This window comes from Periplaneta americana, chromosome 13 (assembly GCF_040183065.1).
Source record: "Periplaneta americana isolate PAMFEO1 chromosome 13, P.americana_PAMFEO1_priV1, whole genome shotgun sequence".
NCBI lineage: Eukaryota > Metazoa > Arthropoda > Insecta > Blattodea > Blattidae > Periplaneta > Periplaneta americana.
The window spans coordinates 164,973,807-164,991,338 of NC_091129.1; the positions used below are offsets into that span (position 1 = coordinate 164,973,807).

Here is a 17,532-nt window from a genome sequence, read left to right on the forward strand (position 1 = left end):
TTTATAGTTATATCACAGTCTACTATATAGGGCCTACAGTCACGAAGCTTGAGTTTTGAGGGTGCTAGAAACAATAGACTGTGACGGTATTATTTTGCATTGCCTGTAATGAGGCGATATTAGCGATCCTAGTGGTGAGCAACTATTTGTTTGCATATTTACTACGTATTGATCTTCGCGACTGTATATACTAGACTGTGCTTATATATTGAGGTACCGTGACTACTTTTACTTAATAATTTCGCCAATATCCTGTGTGAATAATTCTTCTCGTATACGGTATTTGGAGTTTAGCATGCCATGGTGTCAATTAAGGTCCCTTGTGACAAGATAATAGTAACCATTAATTCGGTGGTGTTTCGGTTAGAGGAGATAAACCATAAAATGAGTTTTGAGTTAAATGAAAATTGAACATCGGACCCTTATTGCAAATAATTTTCTACATAAATAAAACACATCAAATGCTAATGTCCTTTTGTTTTTTACACACCCACATGTAGAATTTAATTTGTGTATTTTCCTGGGGAACAAAACTTCATTTGCATAAAAAAATGACAATCGTCTTTACCCTGACACCATTGAATTGGTCTTCAGCAGAAAACTTAGATTGTCATTACCCATAAAATAATAATAATAATAATAATAATAATAATAATAATAATAATAATAATAATAATAATAATAATAATAATAATAATAATAATAATGTTTTCCTGGCTTTCAGTTACAAGTCACATAATTACATAAAACTTGTTTATTCTTGTTGCTATAACATTTTTAGAAGCATGCTGAAGTAGAAATATAGGTCTAATTATGGGTTACCATTATCTTGTCCCAAGAGGCTGAATTTTTACCATTGATACTGAGCTTTATAACGAAATTATGAGTAATGTGTGTCTTGCTGTAAGTTTTTCTACGTTAGGTAGGTTAATTTACTTTCGCTATCTTAGTTTATCTTACCATAGTTTGCATTGTTTAGCTTAGAACTGAAATCAATGCTCACAGACCATTACTAACGGTCTCACTGTGATTTAAAATGTCACGTGTAAACATCATGAATGATGTGTATTGCTTCTTCTGTGTTGTGCCAACACGAAAATTCTCGTGGCTGTTTTCAGTCGATGTTCTTTGTGGTTATATATATATATATATATATATATATATATATATATATATATATGCTTCTTTCCTCCGTTGCGATAAATATATCGAATGCATTATTTTCATTGGACATTTTCATCATATTTATGAGCACGAAAATTCTCATACCTTATATTAGTGGGATTTTAGAGATAATTCATTCAGTGTATGGCAAGTTTAAGGAGGCAACGATCTTCCGATACTTGGACATTTTCATCATATTTATGAGCACGAAAATTCTCATACCTTATATTAGTGGGATTTTAGAGATCATTCATTCTGTGTACGGCAAGTTTAAGGAGGCAACGATCTTCCGATACGTGTTTCATCACTCCTTATTACTCTGAAAAAAAAAAATACCTTCAGGGATAGGTAAGGTAATCTAAACAATTAATTAGCCGTTTTATCGTAGAAAATTTTTATACGTCAATATGCAATACAAATAATGAATTTTCAAATTGCAGTTCACTGGTTCTATCATTGTCGACTAGAACGCTAAAAACTGGTTTAAATAGGAACAGGTTTATATACAAATTATTCGCAAGAACTGTATCTTAAACTTCGTCTAGTTTTGTAAAGAAAATTAAAGAAAAATAAAAGCAAGTTAAAAGATAAATTTAGAAGAAAAAATTGCCAACATAGGTATCATAATCAGAGCAAACAGGTATCACCAGAAGGGTCGCTTACTCTATTGAGATTGTTATGGCTGGGTACTCAAACAACTGAAAAGGATTATTTTTCGATATTGGTTATATAATTGCTGAAACAAGTGAGACACTCGAATAGCATAAAGTATACATTATAATATAATAATGCATGTAAAACATAACTATAAATAAATAATTTATTCGAGGTTAATGATATTAATCTACTCCAAAAATGAGCTGCCTTATATAAACAAGAACGGAGTATTTTCTTTGCTCAGTTGAGTAGCCAGACAAAACTAGCTAACAGAATAGGCGACCTCTTTGACCATACCTATTCGTCATGATGATGATACCTGTATCTAGTTCCGAAAAGTTGAAAATGTTAAGTTTCAGGGCACGGTGAAATATCCAAGTTAGTATATTTCTGATTATATTCGTCGTTAAAGCCTAAAAAAAACCTGTGTTAGAGAAAAAAAATACAAACTTAAATTACTCGTAATTCTTATTAGAGTCTACATCTGTGGAGTAACGGTCAGCGCGTCTGGCCGCGAAACCAGGTGGCCCGGGTTCGAATCCCGGTCGGGGCAAGTTACCTGGTTGAGGTTTTTCCGGGGTTTTCCCTCAACCCAATACGAGCAAATGCTGGGTAACTTTCGGTGCGGGACCCCGGACTCATTTCACCGGCATTATCACCTTCATTTCATTCAGAGGCTAAATAACCTCAGATGTTGATATGGCGTCGTAAAATAACCCATCATTCTGCTCATAAAACAGTTCATATTATGAAGGAAACTTACTTGTTTGATGAGATCATAATTGTGGAAAATGTTACGAATTCCAAAGAAGACAGTGAATTGAGGGATATTCTGAAATCGAAACGTTTAGATAAATTCTTGGTGGACCTCTTAAAAGTGTAGGTAAAAGCTAGCGAATTAAAAAAAACTGGTAAAGTTCATTATGTGAATTCCGGGTAAAAATACAAATGTTGAAAGATTGTTCTTCATTCACTCACTGTGGACTGTTGACGAAAACAAGATGCACATAGGCCTAAGGACAGTAAAAATCTATGCATGGACATAGGAAACTCATTTTCGTTATCAGGTGGACAAGAGATGTTGTGAAAATAAGCTCCTCAAATATAGAATCTGCCAAGGAGAATGTTTCTTTTCTTTGAACTACAGGTTAATAATATTAATCTACTCCAAAAATGAGCTGCCTTATATCAACAAGAACGAAGAATTTTCTTTGCTCAGTTGAGTAGCCAGACACAACTAGCCTAACAGAATAGGCGACCTCTTTGACCATACATATTCGTCCTGATGATGATGATACCTGTATCTAGTTCCGAAAAGTTGAAAATGTTAAGTTTTACGACACGGTGGAATATCCAAGTTAGTATATTTCTGATCATATTCGTCTTTATAGCCTAAAACAACCCATGTTAGAGAAAAAAAAATACAAACTTAAATTAATTCTTATTAGAGCTTATTTTTTGGAAGTGTAATAAAACATTTTATTACGAGGATTGTATTTCCTCTTGCCAGAAAAGAAAGAAAGTATATACTGATAAGGAAGTCAGTCAGTTTCCTCTTTTAAGTAATCATCCTAATACATATTCAGTCTTACTAATAAACCGTGTATAGTTTTTATACGAGACTTATCCAGAGTTGAGACAGAAAACGTTACTAATAAACCGTGAATAAGTTATGGACGTATAAACAGGCTGTAACTATACAATGGGAATTGCTTTGCTGTAGTTATATACACGAAACCCCATGTTTAAGCGTTGTATGTAGAGAAAAAATGGCCGCCCCTCTAACAGCTGTTCGTATCGACTGTCATTTTATGATGATGGTTAGCTTGTAACCACAGAAGAAGAAACCAAAGATCATAGAATTATTATACTAATATTGCTGTAGCTTGTACTCTTTGACCAAATTGTAGTGTGATAATCGATTAGAGCCAGTTGTACTATCGATATTTAACACGCCACAATAGAGCGCTCTATCGGATGCAGTAGAGAACCTCAGATATTCTATTACCTTTCGTAACGAAGTAATGACGAAACTATGACGTAGCTGTGTAACAGTTATACTGTTATACACGACGTATGTAGTGATTATTAGTAAGGAATTTACACACGACTTATAAACGAGCTACTCATTGTATAAGTATAAGACAGTTAAACGTCTGTATATAGAGTTTTTATTAGTAAGATCGTAATATTACAGCTAGCCGCCAGACGTTTCCGATTTCCCTCATGTTTTTCTGTGTTAAAATTTGTTGCTGTTATAAAATACTCTTACTTGATTTAATTAATGATAGATAAGTAAACACAATGTGCAAACGTAGTCGTACAATGTTTGGACTGGGTCCTGAAAGAACAGGTGTGTTATGTTTTCATTACTAAAACGGTGATCCCTCGTTGCTTTGGATTTTTCAGTGCCTCCTGAGGAATCTGACCCTTCGCTTTGTCATATCAGGTGAAGAATCGTCTTCACTTGCATCCACTGAAGTCCTCCTTGACATGATTTTGTTAGGAGTTGCTGTCCCGCTGGGTGATTGGACATGTTCTTTAGGGGAGAAAGAGTGGTGGGGGGAGGTAGCAGCAGCTCCGATGTGGGCGGGGAACGAACTGCGACGTAGTAGAGGTGGTGGGCGAGCACCTGCAAATTTACACAGAACTACTGAGTTAATTGTAGTTTGCACCAACGCACGATATCTTGCAATCAGGAACAGTTTAGGGCATAAAATAGAACTTTCAGAAATGTGGTTCATTATGAATTAATACAAATGTTCTGTCCTTTCTTGATTCTATAAAGAGAAAAGAAATACAATGTTGTATTCAAAATGAGTCCAAGTGTCTGAGGAGAATAAGAATGGAAAATGAAAACAGTAATAATATGTGCGCACTGTACTTTTAGAAGAGAGAAAAACTAAATAAGATTTCACTGCTGTTTTCCTTTTCATTGAATAGTAAAAATTTATTACACTAAAAATAAGTGGTTGTGTAGCTCAGTGGAAGAGCTTTGGGTTATAGTAGAGGTTTTTTTTTTTTAAATTACATTGATTTCTTAATTGTTTCATATAGTTATCAATAAAATAATTCTTGAAAATTTTTTTTTTTAATTTGTGTACATTTCGACCCTCCCATGTACTAACATTGTAACTCAATTTTTTATGATTTTGAGTTGTCCTAGTTAATATGGTCTTAAATTGTTTCTTTTTCTCCCAGTACTATTATTGTAACTCTAAACCTCCCCAATTGTATGTAAAATCTTATTGTTACTCTACATACAGTATCTGTATACACTAATTTACACGATCATTTTAAAACTTCATTTTCATCTCCTGAAAAATGTAAGAAAGTGAGTTACAATGTTAGTACTTGTGATGGTCGATTTCTTAACCAAACCAGCCATTTTAAAAGTAGACCTGAAAAATATGGTTTGTCTTTTCATGAATCTTTTTCAATCCTCAATGAAGTTTAGACTAAACTTCAGAGTGCTTCTTTAAAGTATGCAGAAAAATTAAGTGGTAAATTGTGCGCAGTTTTAGGCAGAAATCCTGACATTAAAGTTTTATGTTCTGTGGATAAATATCTTAAAGGTCAAAACATTGTGCTTCCAGAAGAAAATTCCTCTGAGCTAGTAAGTGCTTTCAAATTTTGCTCAATAATATCTATAGACGTGGAAAGATACTTCTTAGCAAACAATGATAAACGTCATAAACTTACTCTGAGCATTTGGAGAAAATAATCATTGTGTACTGCAAATCAAATTACAATTTGTATTTATTGTGCTTCCTCAAATTAGAGGCTGCCATTAGACAAAGCATACAAAACAATATAAATGATGAAAGACAACAGAGTAAGAAAAAAAGTAAACAAGTACACAAACAAACAATGACAAGTTACAGAATAAAAAAAAAGTTACAAGTAAAGAAGCAATGAAAGCTAATAAGAGAAACAAAAAAGATAATGTTGCGTTAGTTTTTTTTTCAGTTTACTGAATTAGAGTCCATATAGGTGGTTTCGTAAAAGTTTGACGATTTGTGCAGTCCTAGGGTCTTACAGAATTGAGAAGAGAAGTTGGGTATCGTTCCTCTTGCTCCAAACATCAATCCCGTAACACTGATATCGTGAAGTTGGTATTTATCTTTATAATATGGGATGGTTGGAACGTAGATAGCTCGTTTCTCCTCATGTATGTCTTCAGGCTGTCCTTTATACGTTTCAAATCTGATGGTGGGGTCGATTATCATACCCTGAGACAGGGATTCGCTAATGGCGATTATGTCAATTCGTCTGTTACTGCCATTGTTGGAATTTCCGTGGACTTCTTCATAGACGATGTATTTTAGTTTTCTAAGGGCATCGGCCAGTTTAGTTCTAATTGCATGGTGCCTATGTATACGCAATGTTTCGCCATAAGGGCAGGCTTCCAGAATGATGTCTAAGGAAGAATGTACATTGTAAGTACCAAAATGCACAAACCTACAATTAAAATTTTTAGTGCATGTTTTTGAAATTATAGAGCATATTTTAAAGATTTTGACAGCATAAACGCATGCATATTTTAGATATTTTAGTGCATATAAATGCGATAATAATAAGAAAAGACGTAAGTTACAGTAAGGAAGCTCGAGGATTTATTACGAGGGGGATCCAGGAAATGACGACCTTGCGCGCATACCCGCCGCGCAGCTGACTCCCCTTCCTTGTTTGAAGGTCAACTGGCTTCCTTAACATGTGTTCTCATAATGTTGTGAGTATTGGTTGCAACAAGTCGTCATTGTGCATTTTGTGTTATTTCAAAATGAACGACGTGATTGATAATCCCGCCGACTGTGAGGTGAGGAGTGTGATTCGATTTTTGAATGCCCGACATTTGAAACCTGCAGAAATTTACCGGCAATTGAAAGAAATGTATGGTGATACTGTAATGAATGAAAGAAATGTGAGAAAATGGTGCGAAATGTTCAACAATGGGCGAACAAATGTCCACGATGAAACTCGACCCGGACGCCCATCACTCATCACAGAAGACCTGAAGACTAAAGTGAACGACAGAATCTTACAAGACAGGCGCACATCACTCGACGAATTGCATATTGCCTTTCCTGACATTTCTCGTTCTTTGCTTGGTGAAATTGTGTCGCAACATCTTGGCTACCACAAAATCTGTGCACGATGGGTTCCACGGCAACTGAGTGACCAACACAAAACTCAGAGAATGGCCTCAGCATTGACATTCTTGATGCGATATCACACAGATGGAGACGCCTTTCTTGATCAAATTGTGACTGGTGATGAGACCTGGGTGTCTCACAACACCCCAGAGACCAAGCGCCAATCACGTCAGTGGCATCATCCCTCATCACCCAAGAAACCGAGAAAATTCAAACAGACTCTGTCAACACAAAAAGTCATGGCTACTGTCTTTTGGGATCGCAAAGGTGTTCTTTTGCTGGATTTCATGCCAAAAGGCACTACGATCAATGCAAATCGTTATTGTGAGACTTTACGAAAACTACGGCGAGCCATCCAAAACAAGAGGCGAGGAATGCTTTCGAGAGGAGTTGTGCTTCTTCACGACAACGCCCGCCCGCACACTGCTGCTTCAACTCGAGAATTGCTGGATCAATTCGGTTGGGAAATCTTTGATCATCCGCCCTATAGTCCAGACCTTGCTCCTAGCGATTTTCACCTTTTCACTAAGCTGAAAGACTTTCTGGGTGGTACGCGTTTTGGAAGTGATGAAGAGTTGAAGAAGACAGTGAACACCTGGCTTAATGAACTGGCGGCAGAGGAGTATAACACGGGAATTCTAAAGCTAGTGAACAGATACGACAAATGTTTAAATGTAGGTGGTGATTATGTAGAGAAGTAAAGGAAGCTTCAGTTATGTAACAGACTTTGTTTTTTCAAATAAATATATTTTTTTAATTATTACAACAAAACGGTCGTTATTTCCTGGATCCCCCTCGTATAACGAGACATTTATACAGTACGTTACGTGAAGGCTTGCTAGACTGTGAACGTGTTGAAAGAAGTAAAGTATGACGTCCAATGAAGTGATGGAATAGCATTCTTAAAAATAGTTAATGTACTCGTATTCTTGATCAGAACAGCGTTGTTGACTTACCGAGAAGTTTGATCTGCGAACCACGTGCTGTGGCAGCACTGCTGTTACTGGTGTCCTGCAGGATCCCCGGCTGCTGGGCTGTCAGCTGTTGTATCGACTCCCGCCTCGCATGCCGGCTCACAGTTAGGTCGACCAATGAGCAGCGCCGGCTGTCCAGCGAGTAAGAGCGGCTTCCAATGGCGTTGATCCTACCATCACCACCGACAATGGATTGTTGTCCCAACTGCATGCAACCCAATACAAAATGTCCAAAATATCCCTCGAGTTACATTTGAGCCCACACGAAAGAAGGTGGATAGTCAAAAGGATGTTCAAGGAAGTGTCTAGATTGACAAAGACTTCGTTCCTGAAATTTTGGCAGAGGTGAGCTAAATTAAGCTTGCAAAGATTTTTATTCCCTAATGGCCAGTTTGTCCAAGTAATGTTCAATTTTGCTTAACGAATGTTAAATTAACAGTCTGTTTATTTTTAATGCTTTGTTAATGTATTTTCCATTTCTTCAACATAATTTTGTTTAAGATAACCAACACTTAACTATAACGTTTGTTAGCACTGTTTTAACTACTCAACAGCAGATGGTAATGATTCTACACATGTAAGACAATTTTTGATTGGCTAAAATTAATCTTTAAATTCTATACTATAGAGTGAGTCATGACACTTGCATAAAATGACAACCTGTTATAGTAGGCCACGCTCCATAAACAAACAGTTGACAAATGAAAGTTGTAGGTGACGTGCTGAATAATAATTACAAAGTAAGGTTATATTTCCTCATTGCTATTATGGATGCGAAATACGAAAGAAATAAAATAACACTGATGTATTTAAACAGTCCAAAGTATTTTTTAAATGTTATATTACCAGTCATATGCTAAACATTCCCTACAGAGAGACACAAAATATTAATTTCGCAACTTCTGTTCGAACAGCTGTGGAGACATCGGCCATATTTAACTAACTGTTAAACGAGTTAACTGCCCGAAATCCTACATTTAAAATTAACAAACTGTTAACAATCTGTTAAACCAAACCGGTGTTGAAAACATACAATTTTATTAATTAACAAACTGTTTAGAGTTTAACAGTCGTCAAATTTTCTAACAATACTTGGAAAAACCAGCCATTAGACATGCCGCTTAATTGTCGACGATAAATACTTTGTTAGATACCTCATCAGACGTCTTGCAGAATTATTTGTAATCTCAATTGAGGTGTTAGCACACAGAGACATCTGTCCGTAAAGTAAGTGAACTTGGAGGGGAGAGGAATTATTTGTAGATAATTCTGCCTATTTCAGCGTTTTTTTTAATGTGTCAAAAGCTATAGTTTCCCTTCCCTCCTTTTTTAGGAAGTCATGACATAAATCTTCATCGTTTCAGACATGGTTCCAATCCGCGAGTTTCGGATCGAATAATAAACCCGATAACCGCAGGACACAGAGATGGAATAATGTTAAGGGTATCTGAACTACTGTTAGACATGGGATTCGTTAACACCGCGTCAAGGTTTTGATTTATCCTACCTGTGCCTCATGGTATTGACAAATGGAAATGCCATTCACGAATTATAGTTCATTTGGAACAAGTTGAGAACGTAAAAAGTTAAAAGCGTAGTTCACAAGATATGCAGCGACGACATTCCATCTATGTCAAGTTAAAAGAAATTAAATGAGTATTACATTTTTTCGAAAAATTTTCCGCCTTTGAATTTTATTGTCACAACACTATTAGCTCCACATGGGCTCAGGAAAGCCTACTTTTCTCCAATTATTTGTAACCTATCTTCCAGTCTAGGCTCTAGCACTAATTTAATATTCTGTATTAATTATTATGTTAGGGCTCTATTCATAGATATTCTTAGTGCGGGCTTCCGGTGGATGATCGGCGAACTAAAGTTTTTCGTATTCATAAACCAGTGTTAGTGATATATGATATGATATGAATCCTGTACAAGTAATCAGTCGATAGCCGGGGCTAGTTTAGCACGCTCGTAGCGCGGGCTAGCGAAATGTCTATGCACAGCACCCTAAGTGTCCAATACATGTAGCGAGATAGATGGTGTCACCAGTCTGAGTACAAGAATTCTGTCTACTCTCTCGAGGAAGCCTAAGATAAAAAAAAAATTACTTTGAAAGAGCGTAAAACATGCCGTTCTACTAGTAACTTAAATAGTAGATTCGGGGTTAAGTATTGTTGTTTCGCATTTCCACTCTGAGTAGCTGGCAATAGTATTTAGTATGCCGTGACAGATAGCCCTCGGACTCGTGAAGTTATCAATAAGATGAAACAGAAGTCGTACAATTACTACAGATACCTAATGAAATGACAAAAAAAAAGTCGATATCGGAGGAACACTATTATATTAGCCTATTTTAAAAACTATCTTGTTAAAAATAGTAAAAATCAAGCTCCTTACATAATATGTTTTTGAGATATGTGCACTCATGCTCATATATTTAAATTTGAAAATTTTTGTCTCATAGTATGTAGCGGGTATAGAAAAAACTACATCGAAAAGTTGTCTCAACTTTTAAAATATTCCTAAATGGTCCATTATAATTCTGTAAAAATTACATCAGTTTATATCTGCAACCTTCCTTCTGCATCTGTAGTTTATGTAATTACAATATTTATATTGGTATTTAAATATTTTTATGCACAGTTCTCCTAAAATTCGTGAGTTTAATTTGTAATTATATGATACGGAGCGATACATTGACGTATTATTAAATATTTGACATAATTTAATAGCTCAATACCGCGACGTTTTAATTTCAGAAGTGTTTTGTATACCCTAATCGTTATTTTAAACGTATAATACCATTTCAGGAGATTGTGTATACAATTACAAATGCAGCGGTAACGATTGCAATCAGTATTAAATAATTTATTAAATATTGTCATAAATCACGTTGTTCACTTTACATGTGTATTAATACGAGATGATATTATTATTATTATTATTATTATTATTATTATTATTATTATTATTATTATTATTATTACTACTACAGGAGAATGGAGAAAGTTACACAACACAGAAATGCACGCATTGTATTCTTCACCTGACATAATTAGGAACATTAAATCCAGACGTCTGAGATGGACAGGGCATGTAGCACGTATGGGCGAATCCAGAAATGCATATAGTGTGTTAGTTGGAAGGCCGGAGGGAAAAAGACCTTTGGGGAAACCGAGACATAGATGGGAAGATAATGTTAAAATGGATTTGAGAGAGGTGGATGTGATGATAAAGACTGGATTAATCTTGCTCAGGATAGGGACCGATGGCGGGCTTATGTGAGGGCGGCAATGAACCTCCGAGTTCCTTAAAAGTCAGTAAGTATTATTATTATTAGGCTATATATTATTATTATTATTATTATTATTATTATTATTATTTCGGAATATGTATGGTAAGACTTTCGTGTGTTAAATTTCAACGTACCTCGTTTACATGTTTCGACCTATTTATGGGTCATCTTCAGAACTGGTCGTTGTTGGTCTTAGCGCCACTTGTCTGTTTCCTGTGTGGGTGTGTTCCTGTGGTATAGTATAGAGTCGAAGACTGTGTGTTTTGAAGTTGAGTTGTGTGTTGAGAATTTCGTTGGGGTGTGTTTTTGTGTGTCTGTATATTTCAACACACAACTCAACTTCAAAACACACACACTCTTCGACTCTACACTATACCACAGGAACACACCCTCACAGGAAACAGAACTAGTGGCGCCAAGACCAACAACGACCAGTTCTGAAGATGATCCATAAATAGGTCGAAACATGTAAACGAGGTACGTTGAAATTTAACACAGGAAAGTCTTACCATACATATTCCGAAGTGATACAGTGTTAAAAGTTGTGTAATCAAGATGTATTATTATTATTATTATTATTATTATTATTATTATTATTATTATTATTAACACATACTTTGTCTACAAGTTTACCATATTTTCTCAGTTAGTCTGTTAATTTATTGTGGCAATTTTAACACCTCCCAGCATGGGATACTGCTATTACTATTCCTACCCCCATATTTCACTTGAAGACGAATATAGAGCCATTAGAAACATCGTGACCCTTTCACAAGGAACGGAGAAAATTCAGTTAAAATTAAGGCTCATTCACAATGAAAATTAAACATAACGTAAGCGTTAACTTAAGAATATAAACGTTACGGTAAAATCAAGAAGTTCTACCATCATTCACGATAGGAACATAAACATAACAGCAAACATACTTGGTAACCATGGAAACATAACAACGACGCCATTTCCTCATATTCTGTCATATACTTCAGCGCTCCACGATTGTGTTCTGTTTGCAAATCACGTAAGCATAAGCATGAAATTTTGGAGTTTGCAAACTTTCATGTTAACGTCTTACGGTAATGTTTATGTCAATCATTGTGAATGATCCCATTTGGTAGCCTGGACGCAAACTTCTGTGTTTATGTTACGGTTGTGTTTAATTTTCATTGTGAATGGGCCTTTACTCTTCAATAACCTACCACTGCCTTCTCTCCTGTATAAAATAATTAATCTATCAGCAAAGATTTGCAAGTGGACTTCTTATGTCAGGAATCAACTCTAGACCCCACTCTAGTTTAGTACATGCCACACCTTCAGTTTGAAAGTAGTTACCTTGTTTTCGGAGAGACGATCGCGACACACTTCGTACAGAGCTACCGAAGCAGAGACAACGAGCAGGGCAGCCAATAAAATGTGACAGACGACCGCAGTGGCGTTGGTGCCTGTCGTGGTCTTGTTGCTGCCAGACTTGTACTGTTGGTTGCCGTCTCCTTCGCTTTCGCCTTTCTTGCGAACACCGCCTCCGTTCACCTTTTCGTTCCTATATTTCTTGGTTTCTTCCTCGTAGATAATATCTTCAAACGGCACGTAATCGCTGCTGTTAGTTGGGTCTATAGATTTCTCACGAACCCTACATCTCTGGGTTAACACGTTCACCAAAGTTTTGCTATCGGAGACACAAACATTTCTGGGAATTTGGTCCTCGTATTTAGAATCCTGCCTTAGGATACACGGGTACCCATTATCGTTTATATACGAACAATCGTTTAATATTTGAGCAACTGTTTGCGTGTCCGGTATAGCTTTATATAAATTGTTTCCAGTATAAAAACAAACATCTTGATATTTTACAATCCCAAATATTTGGCATGATCTTAGTATCACACCGTTAAACTGTTTTAATTTTTGTTTCGTTGTGTTTGTATTTTCATCTTCTGTTATGTTTTGATCACCGATTAAGTTCCATTTACAAATATTACTAAAATAAATAGGACAAATTTCAAGAGGTTTGTTTTGAAATAATTGATGGTACAATATTTCTGTTAGAGGATTCACCACTTTCTGCTTCTCAGAGATATCGGTATTTATTTCATCAGAGTTGTTCCTATAGTCCGAATCTTCAGCAGGCCTGGCTATATTATCCACCACATAGTACACACTGAGAGCCAGAAAAAGCGAGAGAACAGACACCGCTGCGAGAACAGCTGATCCACCTTGATTTAGAACCATGCCGTTGAGATCGTGTATGCAGTACGCGTTTCACGAACATAAATTGTCACATCATTAACTTTTTCAAGAAAAACATCATCAATAAAACGTAAACTTCACTATCTGCACTTAATGTATTCTTATTGTGTTAGACAGAAAAGCTAGAAGTGATACAACACATTGAAGATGTATAATAAATAAGTTGATGTCAAATATTCACATCACAGGAAAAATGCTGTGGGCCACAAGAAACTTCATTTTCATATCTTCGTAGATAAAAACTTGAGAATACCACACATAATAAGACATTATAATACCGAACTGCATTCTTGCGCAAAAAACAAAGATTAGCCACGTAAACTCGCAAGAAACCAGGCTCTAAAGAGCTGTCATGGCAGCTTTTACAACTTCATACACTGAAATTATTGGACATGAGAGGAAATGGCGGTGTCCGAGACCTTTGTAATGATTTTACAAGGCTATTACCGGCATGCTTAAGCAGCAATTTATATCTATAGCCGCTACACTTGCCAGCCTTTATTACATTATTACGTATTCAGAGGGTATCCCTGCACGTAACCTCAAATACGTCACAGAACTAGGACCGACTGCCGGAAACTGCCGGATTGTGTAGATACGAGATATTGTCCGCACGCTCGGCAGCCTGTAACTCACTTATCTGTAGTTTTCTACTTGCAATTTGCAGATAAATACACCAGAAAATAAAAAAGAAGCATATGGCAATAAGTGTACGGAGCTAATGCACCTTGTGTTCAGCGGAATCAATATTTTGAGCCGGGAGATGTGATGTGCGCATGCTCGCCATTTGCTCTCTTGACTATAGCGCTCGGAATTGATGTTGATCTGCATAATTAATATTGCTCTATCGAGGCGGGACCGCAGTGTTGCTGACATCTGCCTTCAAGATCATTCCAACGATCGTGACTTTTTAAGCAACTTGTCTAGGACCGGGAGGTCGCGAGTTTGAGCCCTGGTAATTACTTTTTTATTTCGACCACCATGACTCTGGGATCCGCCCAGCATCCCATCAATCGAGTACCTGGGAAGCATCGTGTGATTCGTCCCTTGTTTTAAGGCAGGGGTGAACGTCCGTACCCGCAGGTTAGAGTCTGATCTGTGATGTTTAGGACTTCTGAGATTTTACAACTTGCCACAAGCGGTTCAGTTTTAGAAGGAAGTCTTAACCAAGGTGATGCTCAGAATCATTCAGAGACTGTAACTTCTTAGGGACAGCTGTAATTCGATCGGTCGGTAATTTAGTCCAGTCAGCCTGTCATTTAATCTAACCAGCCAGTTACGTAATATAGTCAGAAAGTTAGACCATTTAGTCGAGTAGTATAGTCAGACATTTAGTCCGGTCAGGCAATCACTTAGTTAGGCCAACCAATCAGTCTAGTCAACCAATCACTTACTATAGTCAACCAATCACTTAATTCAGTCACTCACTTGGTCCAGTCACTCGCTTGGTCCAGTCAGTCACTCACTTGGTCCAGTCAGTCACTCACTTGGTCCAGTCAGTCACTCACTTGGTCCAGTCAGTCACTCACTTGGTCCAGTCAGTCACTCACTTGGTCCAGTCAGTCACTCACTTGGTCCAGTCAGTCACTCACCTGGTCCAGTCAGTCACTCACCTGGTCCAGTCAGTCACTCACCTGGTCCAGTCAGTCACTCCCCTGGTCCAGTCAGTCACTCACCTGGTCCAGTCAGTCACTCACCTGGTCCAGTCAGTCACTCACCTGGTCCAGTCAGTCACTTGGTCCAGTCAGACACTCACTTGGCCCAGTCACTCACCTGGTCCAGTCAGTCACTCACTTGGTCCAGTCAGTCACTCACTTGGTCCAGTCAGTCACTCACTTGGTCCAGTCTGTCACTCACTTGGTCCAGTCAGTCACTCACTTGGTCCAGTTCAGTCACTCACTTGGTCCAGTCAGTCACTCACTTGGTCCAGTCACTCACCTGATCCAGTCAGTCACTCACCTGGACCAGTCAGTCACTCACCTGGTCCAGTCACTCACTTGGTCCAGTCAGACACTCACTTGGTCCAGTCAGACACTCACTTGGTCCAGTCTGTCACTCACTTGGTCCAGTCAGTCACTCACTTGGTCCAGTCAGTCACTCACTTGGTCCAGTCTGTCACTCACTTGGTCCAGTCACTCACTCACTTGGTCCAGTCACTCACTTGGTCCAGTCAGTCACTCACCTGGTCCAGTCAGTCACTCACCTGGTCCAGTCAGTCACTCACTTGGTCCAGTCAGACACTCACTTGGTCCAGTCAGTCACTCACTTGGTCCAGTCAGTCACTCACCTGGTCCAGTCAGTCACTCACCTGGTCCAGTCACTCACCTGGTCCAGTCACTCACCTGGTCCAGTCACTCACCTGGTCCAGTCAGTCACTTGGTCCAGTCACTCACCTGGTCCAGTCAGTCACTCACTTGGTCCAGTCAGTCACTCACTTGGTCCAGTCTGTCACTCACTTGGTCCAGTCACTCACTCACTTGGTCCAGTCACTCACTTGGTCCAGTCAGTCACTCACCTGGTCCAGTCAGTCACTCACCTGGTCCAGTCACTCACTTGGTCCAGTCAGACACTCACTTGGTCCAGTCAGTCACTCACTTGGTCCAGTCAGTCACTCACCTGGTCCAGTCAGTCACTCACCTGGTCCAGTCACTCACCTGGTCCAGTCACTCACCTGGTCCAGTCACTCACCTGGTCCAGTCAGTCACTCACCTGGTCCAGTCAGTCACTTGGTCCAGTCACTCACCTGGTCCAGTCACTCACCTGGTCCAGTCAGTCACTCACCTGGTCCAGTCAGTCACTCACCTGGTCCAGTCAGTCACTCACCTGGTCCAGTCAGTCACTTGGTCCAGTCAGTCACTCACTTGGTCCAGTCACTCACCTGGTCCAGTCAGTCACTCACTTGGTCCAGTCACTCACCTGGTCCAGTCAGTCACTCACTTGGTCCAGTCACTCACCTGGTTCAGTCAGTCACTCACCTGGTCCAGTCAGTCACTCACCTGGTCCAGTCAGTCACTCACCTGGTCCAGTCAGTCACTCACCTGGTCCAGTGAGTCACTTGGTCCAGTCACTCACTTGGTCCAGTCAATCACTCACCTGGTCCAGTCAGTCACTCACCTGGTCCACTCAGTCACTCACCTGGTCCAGTCAGTCACTTGGTCCAGTCACTCACTTGGTCCAGTCAGTCACTCACTTGGTCCAGTCAGTCACTCACTTGGTCCAGTCAGTCACTCACCTGGTCCAGTCAGTCACTCACCTGGTCCAGTCACTCACCTGGTCCAGTCAGTCACTCACCTGGTCCAGTCAGTCACTCACTTGGACCAGTCAGTCACTCACTTGGTCCAGTCACTCACTTGGTCCAGTCAGTCACTCACCTGATCCAGTCACTTACTTGGTCCAGTCACTCACTTGGTCCAGTCAGTCACTCATCTAGATCGGCGCAGCGGTTTCCTTGTAAATTAAATAAAAAGATGAACAGCTGTTATTGTTTGCTGCCATTAGGACGTTTGACAAACCTACTGCAGTGACTAAGAGACGGATCTCTGCTGTTCATTCCGAGTGCCTGTGTGTTTTAGTATGTGAGCCGGCGATGCGCTGTTGCCGAATTACGCAGATTCTCAGCCTAGTTTTCGAATTAAGCATGCACTTAATTTCAAAACGCATAATAGATTGTTTCATTTATTTCAATTTATTCCATTGCCGTCTTCAATCTGCACAGTTTTATCATTTCCTCTTTGTATACTTTTAATAAATAGATGCATTACACAAACATTATTCCTGGGCAATTTGAGAACCGAGGTTCGCGTTGTTTTTATACATTTGAATGTTACTGAGAATAATAATATGTAACGAAAAAAAATAAAGTAAAATTATACCATGCTAGTGGCTTGTGCAGCAAATGCTGCAAACTAAGTTCATTAGACGTTCAAATAAAAATTTTCCAGATTTATTTTCAATGAAGAATACCAGACATTTTGAAAGTTATTTGCTTCCATAATAATGAAATATACTCCTTCTGAATGTTTTTTTATGCCAAATACTT

General features: G+C 38.5%; 1 protein-coding gene across 1 annotated transcript; it reads right to left on the minus strand.

The window, feature by feature from the left end:
- Positions 1-1,143: 1,143 nt before the first annotated feature.
- Positions 1,144-14,223, minus strand: LOC138712614 (uncharacterized). The gene is made up of 3 exons (XM_069844585.1): positions 12,579-14,223; positions 7,934-8,156; positions 1,144-4,453 (listed from the first exon to the last, which is right to left on the minus strand). The coding sequence occupies exons 1-3, from the start codon at positions 13,473-13,475 to the stop codon at positions 4,227-4,229; spliced, it is 1,347 nt and encodes a 448-aa protein (XP_069700686.1). The 5' UTR covers positions 13,476-14,223; the 3' UTR covers positions 1,144-4,226.
- Between the last annotated feature and the right edge of the window lie 3,309 nt (positions 14,224-17,532).

What these genes read in the sequence shown, in the direction of transcription:
- LOC138712614 (XM_069844585.1), bottom strand. Translation starts at nt 13,475, where the DNA reads ATGGTTCTAAATCAAGGTGGATCAGCTGTTCTCGCAGCGGTGTCTGTT. An exon ending in ATCGTCTCTCCGAAAACAAG is followed by an intron (nt 8,157 to 12,578) that starts GTAACTACTTTC and finishes GGTTGCATGCAG; the next exon opens with TTGGGACAACAATCCATTGT. An exon ending in TTCGCAGATCAAACTTCTCG is followed by an intron (nt 4,454 to 7,933) that starts GTAAGTCAACAA and finishes GTAAATTTGCAG; the next exon opens with GTGCTCGCCCACCACCTCTA.